The sequence below is a fragment of the Medicago truncatula genome, chromosome 1 (genome assembly GCF_003473485.1).
Source record: "Medicago truncatula cultivar Jemalong A17 chromosome 1, MtrunA17r5.0-ANR, whole genome shotgun sequence".
In the NCBI taxonomy this organism is placed as follows: Eukaryota; Viridiplantae; Streptophyta; class Magnoliopsida; order Fabales; family Fabaceae; genus Medicago; species Medicago truncatula.
In genome coordinates, this window is record NC_053042.1 from 49,442,834 (window position 1) to 49,450,341 (window position 7,508).

General features: G+C 31.8%; 2 protein-coding genes across 2 annotated transcripts; one reads left to right on the forward strand and one right to left on the reverse strand.

Moving 5' to 3' along the window:
* The first annotated feature begins 614 nt into the window (after nucleotides 1–614).
* LOC11414660 (F-box protein PP2-A13) lies at nucleotides 615–4,241 on the forward strand. Its single transcript, XM_003592256.4, has 3 exons — nucleotides 615–1,312; nucleotides 1,517–1,635; nucleotides 3,629–4,241. Exons 1-3 carry the CDS (start codon nucleotides 977–979, stop codon nucleotides 4,047–4,049), a joined length of 876 nt encoding a protein of 291 aa, XP_003592304.1. The 5' UTR covers nucleotides 615–976; the 3' UTR covers nucleotides 4,050–4,241.
* Nucleotides 4,242–4,575: 334 nt separating this feature from the next.
* LOC11414661 (dihydrodipicolinate reductase-like protein CRR1, chloroplastic) lies at nucleotides 4,576–7,105 on the reverse strand. The gene is made up of 10 exons (XM_003592257.4): nucleotides 6,932–7,105; nucleotides 6,711–6,833; nucleotides 6,505–6,579; nucleotides 6,335–6,400; nucleotides 6,087–6,182; nucleotides 5,781–5,897; nucleotides 5,464–5,556; nucleotides 5,262–5,360; nucleotides 4,917–5,003; nucleotides 4,576–4,817 (listed from the first exon to the last, which is right to left on the reverse strand). The coding sequence occupies exons 1-10, from the start codon at nucleotides 7,049–7,051 to the stop codon at nucleotides 4,785–4,787; spliced, it is 909 nt and encodes a 302-aa protein (XP_003592305.1). The 5' UTR covers nucleotides 7,052–7,105; the 3' UTR covers nucleotides 4,576–4,784.
* Nucleotides 7,106–7,508: the final 403 nt, after the last annotated feature.

The following is a 7,508-nucleotide window of genomic DNA, read 5'->3' on the forward strand; positions in this document are numbered from 1 at the left end:
TTAAGTCACGTATGTGTTAAACTCAACGTGACTTAACACACGCAGCGTGACTTAAGTCACGCTGAAAATTCACACTGTTTATAATCTACGTGAGTTAATTTATGCAAGATTTATAACATACGTGAGTTAACTCACACAGGGTTTATAACATGCGTGAGTTAAGTCATGCTGTAGTATTTTCGGAAATTCAGTTGAAAACGAGCAAAATCAGTTCGGAGAAGTGCAAAATTCTAAAATAAAAAATAAAAAATAATCATTTATTTTGATTCTTGACTTCTTGGCATGGCCCAATTGCTAATTACCAAAAGTAAGAGATCAATTCAACCAATGAAGGTTAAAATTTTAAGAAAACTACTTTTTAAACCAAAATGACACGACCAAGTTTTGAACGGTTCACAGTATTTAAACTTTAATTCCCCCTTTTATTTGACATTTTACTGCACAGGTATACTTTTCTTATCTTGAACATGTTATGTTTTGAAAATCATTTCATAAAAATGAATAAAATAAATTTACTATGTGTACACGAAAAGTAAATAAGCGCATATGATCTCCACACACACGTAGAGGTATATATGTATTTATTTATGTATATGTATGTAGCTATGTAAGGCTATAATTAATTAGCCAAACTCACAATATTCCATGCACCCATATACACGTCCTATTTACCAACAAATTCTTTCCTCTTGTTGGAACTTTGAAGATTAAATTGACATAAAAGAATTTCACTTTATGCCTTTTCCCATCTCACAAACACACACCACTCACATGCTCATTTTTTTAAATTAAAAACTAATGTTCCTATGCCACCACTCTTCCACACCAAGCCTAGAAAATGGAAGCATTTTCTTCATCTTCACTTTCTCCTCCAATCTCTAACCTATTTTATCTCCTCTTTTACCTTTGAACCAAACCCTTTTCTCTAATCATTTTATTCATTCAACAAATATTTGTTTTTTCAATTAATTCATTTATGGGGGCTAGTATTTCTTCAACTGCATCCATAAGAGAAAAAAATAATGAAGAGTCTAATTCTTCATCATCAAAAACTGGTCTTGGTGATATTCCAGAAAGTTGCATCTCTTCCATACTCATGCATCTTGATCCACATGACATATGCAAATTGGCTAGAGTCAACCGTGCTTTTCATAGAGCTTCTTCTGCTGATTTTGTGTGGGAATCAAAGTTACCATCATGCTACAAGTTTCTTGCTAATAAATTTCTTGGTGAAGAAAATCTTTCCACTATGAGTAAGAAAGATGTCTACACAAAACTATGTCAACCTAATCGCTTTGACGGTGGTACCAAAGTAAGTTACTCTATCTTAACCTTATTTTAGCATCCTTGATTTTTCACTTAATTAGTTTCTTGATCCTATTTCTTTAAGAAATGTGATCTATGTTGAATTTAAAAAATAAAAAATAAAAAGTTCAATTGCTTTGAGTTTTCATCCTTTAGATTTTTTTCTTCATTCAATTTTGATAATTTCTTGATGTTTTTCTTTCTGGTATAGGAAGTTTTATTGGATAAATACAGTGGACAAGTTTGTTTGTTCATGTCATCAAAGTCTTTGAAGATAACAGGAATAGATGATAGAAGATATTGGATTTACATTCCAACTGAGGAATCCAGGTGAGAGATGCACTATAGAAATGTTATATATAATTAATTAATTAATTAATGATTCTTCTTATTAACTTATAAATATGGAACTATTTGCCTCTTATATTTGATCTTTGTTTTTATTTTGACCCTGTATTGAAGGCTATGTTTCTGGTCAAAATTAAACCATGTGTCTTGACTCCTAAACATTTTCAATGTGTGTCTCTTTTCTGTACCTGCTTTGTGTTTACATAAAATTACTAGCTCGTTGAATTATTCAAGCCTTGCATTAAAAAGTTAGTCAAAAAAGTCTCAAAGTTTAAAAAGTGTTAATGAAAAGTAAGATATTTTGTAAGAATGAATTAGTAAAACACAATATAATAACATAGGTCCATCAATTTAGCAACCATCAAATAATTTATGCATCAAGTCAAATAATTTGTGCAGGAGAAGGTTGGAAAAAACAAATCAAATCTCACATCGAAAAGAGACGAGGTCTAAAAAATTTAGTCATCTTTTATTGGATCAATAACTATCAGACCCTTTAGATCATACCTTATATATATGTCTAGTCTTGAGGGTATGTTAAGAATCTCACACTAAATCGCATAAATGTTAATATGAAATTGTGTTTATAAACGGTGTATGCGGTGAACAGTAAGGGTTGACTCCAAATTTAGTGTAGAAATTTAATTTAACTAACACATTGTTTCTTAATATTTTTCATGTGGCAGCTGAGGTAAAATGGGATTTAATCTATAAGTTAAGTCGTTTTTGAACAAATAAAAAAGAACCTAATGAAAACTTTATTCTATAAATTAAAAAGTTTTTTAAGAAAAAGCAGTTTTTGTGTATAATTTGTATGAAACAAGTAGATGAAAATTTAATATGTTAGGCTCTTTTTTTGTCAAATAATAAATATTAGGCTACGATGCAAAATAATATGAAAAGAAAAGAGTGATGCTACCTACATATTTTCAAAATAATGGTTATAGAAGTGAAAGTGGTACAAATCAATTAAAATCAGTGGCAAAATATAATCTGAACAACCATGGATTAAAATATCATTTAGTTTCTTTTCATTGAGGGAAATTGTAATATCTAAATTATTATCTTTTGAAAGTCTTATGTAGGCAATTAACCCAAAAAATTTAGAAGGAACTGTTGTTTAATGATTTTATTTATATTGAAAATCTTTTATTATTAGTTGTAGAACATGACATTTTCCTGAAATTACGATGGAAGCTTTCACCCCTATGGAAGTTTCTTAATGAGGGGGCATTGATTTTAAAAGCCTATTTGCAAATTGCCTTATGTTTTTATGGTCAAATAGCATCATATGGATAATTTAAGAAAAGAATGAAGAGTGCAAGCAATCTGCTCAAAGAATATATTATCAAAACATCATGAAAAAGACCTTTGTTTAAGGGAAAGTAATGTTAACAAATATCAATTAATGGCTAAAGTAGAGAAGCAATGCCATATTCTATTCGTGGTATATGATTAGTTGTGTTACGTCAATTGCTTTCCACAAAAGCTTCTATTTGCCCAATTATGTGAAATGTCTTTTGTCTAAATTTATATATTATATTAATAAACTTAGATATATGCACTTGACCAAAAATAAAAACTTAGATATATGCATGCTTTTGAATTATGCGCATTTTAATTGGCATAAAGACCCCCTTCCCATTATAATATGCGATTCTCAACCTTTAATATTACTGCTATTCTTGGAATATATCCAATTGGTTTGTAGACAAAAGTGACAAAATAATATTACTAGCATATCCCGTAAAAAAAATAGTGGTCACAGACATATAATTTAATAAAAAATTTAGAAAAATCTTATCAAAAATAAACATTAGGTTTAACTTTTAAGTTAGCGGTAAGAAGTTTCTGTGGTTGACATATTAACATCATAAGCAAAATCTTTATTAGTAAATGTAACTATTTCCAAAACTAATTGAAAATGAAAAATGGAAAGTGTAACTAAATTATTTTTTATTTTTTGTATTTACAGGTTCAAGAATGTGGCATATCTTCAACAAATGTGGTGGGTTGAAGTAATAGGAGAGCTAGAGTTTGTATTCCCTGTGGGAAGTTACAGCATAACTTTCAGACTCCAATTGGGAAAGTCATCAAAACGATTGGGCAGACGTGTGTGCAACGATGATCAAGTTCATGGCTGGGACATCAAGCCCGTTAGATTCCAACTCTCTACATCGGACGGTCAGCGTTCGATCTCAGAGTGTTACTTGCATGAGCCAGGGCAATGGGCTTATTACCATGTTGGAGATTTCATGGTTACAAAGCCCAATAAGCCCATAAAAATCAAGTTTTCTTTGGCTCAAATTGATTGTACTCATACCAAAGGCGGCCTCTGCATAGATAGTGCAATTATTCGCCCAACTGAGTTTAGAGAAAGACTCAAAAAATTATAGCTGGCTATTATAATGTACTTATATTAGAGAGGGAAAAAAAGAACAATTTCTTTTAAACAGATAACATAATATTTGTGTTTGTGGTAACTGAAAATTACTCAAGTTAGCCCTTTATTTTAGGTGGGTTTGAGTGTTCTTTTGTAACTTGTATGCAGTTTACTTTTATGAAATATATATCCAGTTGTTATACAAGGTTGAAATGTTAGATTCTGTTTTGTTATTTTAGGTATTATATTACAACTCATACATGATTTTGTTGAATTTGAAATACGCATTTATGACATTAGATTGTACAAGCATTCCTAACTAGCTAAATTGATTGTTTTGACCCTTCCTTTGTGTAAAGGAAAAAGATTGATAGTGCGACAAACTACCCACGAAAAACAACGAATAGATAGGCATCGTTGGATCTTGCATTAGATTGCAGTGTATTTTGACTTTCATGCATTTGAAAAAATAATACCACTGCCCCCCATGATTCGTGTGCCAGTCGCACTGTTATTTCTCGCACCAAGTAGCAATGCTCTTGTGTAAAAGATGAATGACTTTATTGTATGTTCTGAATTAAAAAAAGTCCTTACAAAATCATCGAATCACGTTCAGAATGCTAATGTGTAGAGATAAATTCGGAGGTTATTTTTTCATTTATTTTCAATCAAACCTTGTCTACGATATTTGTCAACAAGCTGGTCCAGTGAGTTGCTTGAATTTAACCAAGGTAGCATTAGCATATGATCACAAAAACTTCTCCAAGCCGTATACCAGGTTCTTCAAGAATGATAAACGGGAAACAAGAAGATTGAATCAGACCAAGCAGAATGATCTAAAAGAAGCTATAAAAACTTAGACTTCAAATAGTTCAGGTACCTTGAGGCGCACTACTTTTCTAATGGCTAACAACAAGCCAGGCATAAGACATTGTACATCTGTGATATCATGCTTGATGGTGTAAATCTGGAGAAATCGACCTCATAATGAGAAGATAGTACACTTTGGTTCCTTAAATTGACTAAATTTTAAAAGTAATGAAATAAAAAATCTTCATTCAAATTAGTCTTTCTTTTGAATCAGTTAATTTAGTTTTGAAAATTCTCGCAAAAAGACTAATGTAAATCAATGATTTTCAATTTTACGAATCATTTTTATATTTTCGTGAGTAAATTGGTGATTGACATGTAGAATAAAAAGTGTTCACCAAGGACAATACAATACCTCTCCTAGACCAGAAAAGTGAACTGTTGTACTAGAGGGAAGCCCTGGTAAAACCAAACTGTGCACGCGAATTCCATCTCCCAAAACTTGACCCCTTGCCTTTGTCGTGTGATAAATAATTAAATGAAACAAGTTAGATATCTCACCTGTAGTATTTATTGTTGTGTGTATTCATATGAGCTGAAGTTGTTTATGTCCTTACCAAGACATCTGTTGAGGAGTCTTCTCTGTTATAGATTTGACCGAGGTTAGAGAGATTGTTAGCAATTTGGTTTGCTTCTGCTGATGGAAGATCCTGTTAAACAAGGGCTTTTCAGTATATTTGGTTTCACATTTTTTATACATTTCCGCGTGTCCGTTTAGAACTGAAGATTTTATTAGATGTAAAAGTTAGTTATACCTGTCAGTTAAGTTAGCTTAACTAACTGGTGTAACAAACTTTTACCTCTAAATAGATTTTACCATAAGTGGATATTGAACATAAACAAGGAAAAATCAAAATTATTCATTCTTACTTACATTTGCATTAGCCTTGGATTCCACAATTTCGACGTTGCGGTAATGGAAAGAGGCTGAAATTGCAGCCTGCTGCAATAATATTGATCCTATGGAAAGGGTTGGAGCAACAAGGACACCCTGACATTATAGTAAACCAAATGCCAAAAAATAAAAAATGGTTTAGTAGTAGCAGATTTAGTCTAAAGCCTGTTTCGTATAGAATATGAAAAACTGAATGGACAACAGAATATATAGAAAAGAGAACATAATTAAGTTCAAGTAGACCATGTATTTGTTCTTTATGTATAAGTCTCACCCCTTGCTCACCATGCTGGCCTTCTCACAGAATGCAGATAATGCTGCAACCGTATCTAATTTGATTCGCGGCACGTACACGACACTTTTCATGCCAAATGCTGTTGCCTATATAGTGAAGAAGAATCAATCAATGGTCAAGTATTATCATAACACAACATAATGGTTCAAATATTATCTATGAGTTTCCCAATAGAATCTAGTCAGTGAAATATTTGGCCAACTATATATATAAGTATGTTGGTAACCAGAACTCAAACCTGTTTTACATTGTCATACACTGCAGAAGGGTCGGTGAAATCGACTACAACCGCTGTGGCCTTGGACTGCAAATTGCAATTCAAAAAGTCATTGTAGATACAAAAAGATTAAAGAAATACTAATTGAATAATACCAAGTTTGTTGTTGCTAATTCACAATTTCACATTACCTGAGATATAGAGCCCAAAACCATAGTAAGGTCATTTAGTATAGGTATTTCAAGAGGCTCATCCATGCCACAAAGCTATGAAAAAATAAAAATTAAGCCCTGTTAATTAAGTGCTTATATAAAAGTTATTTCTATAATAAATAATAAAATAAAGTCAAACTATTTTCATATAAAAGCTATTTACATAAGCTCTCTCATACAAAAACCTGTCCAATATCTTCCCCAACATGTTGAGTATCAATAGCTCCAGCAACTTCCATTCCTCTGGCCTTTGTCACAGCTAATACTGCTGCTCTTCCTATTTCCTTTGCTGCTCCATTTATTACAACCTGTTCCATAAAGGGTATTGAAAATTGAAATCACAATGTAATATCTCATTTGAACTGAATCAAAGTGTTGAATTTTGAAATGCTCTTTAAGTTAGTACCTTTATATTGCTTTGTATAGGTTGTGCTGAGCAGGAAATTATAGAATGCTTGCTTCTGCTTTTGACCATTTGAGAATTCAAGTAGTTGATGGAATGAAACTGGCAGCTTAAGGCTGCCATTGCTGCTCAAGTCTCCGTGACCAAAAGAAGATAAGCCTATATATTATGTGATACACATATAGCCGAGCTGGGTAATATTTTCATAGATAAGGTAACGTTTTGAGTAATTCTTAACTTATTACATGTGCCTATACATTCAGTCGATTAAAGATTTAATGGAGTTTCTAGGAAGGGTTTTGGCTAAATTATATTATTTTAATTAATATTTTTATTTTTTTAAAATTAGGTATCAAGAATAATACACTAATCTAGGTTATCAATCTCGCATTCCACTAATTCGAGGGACCAATCCTACAATCCACTTACGGAGACCAATTAAAGTCAAAGCTAAGCATAAATTGTTTGCACCTGAGTGTATTTCTAGGTCTCAAACTTTTATCACCAAGTGAATCGTTTCATACTAAGACATGTCCTTTCATTGTCTATGAACACCATGCTAACTTTCTACAGTATATAT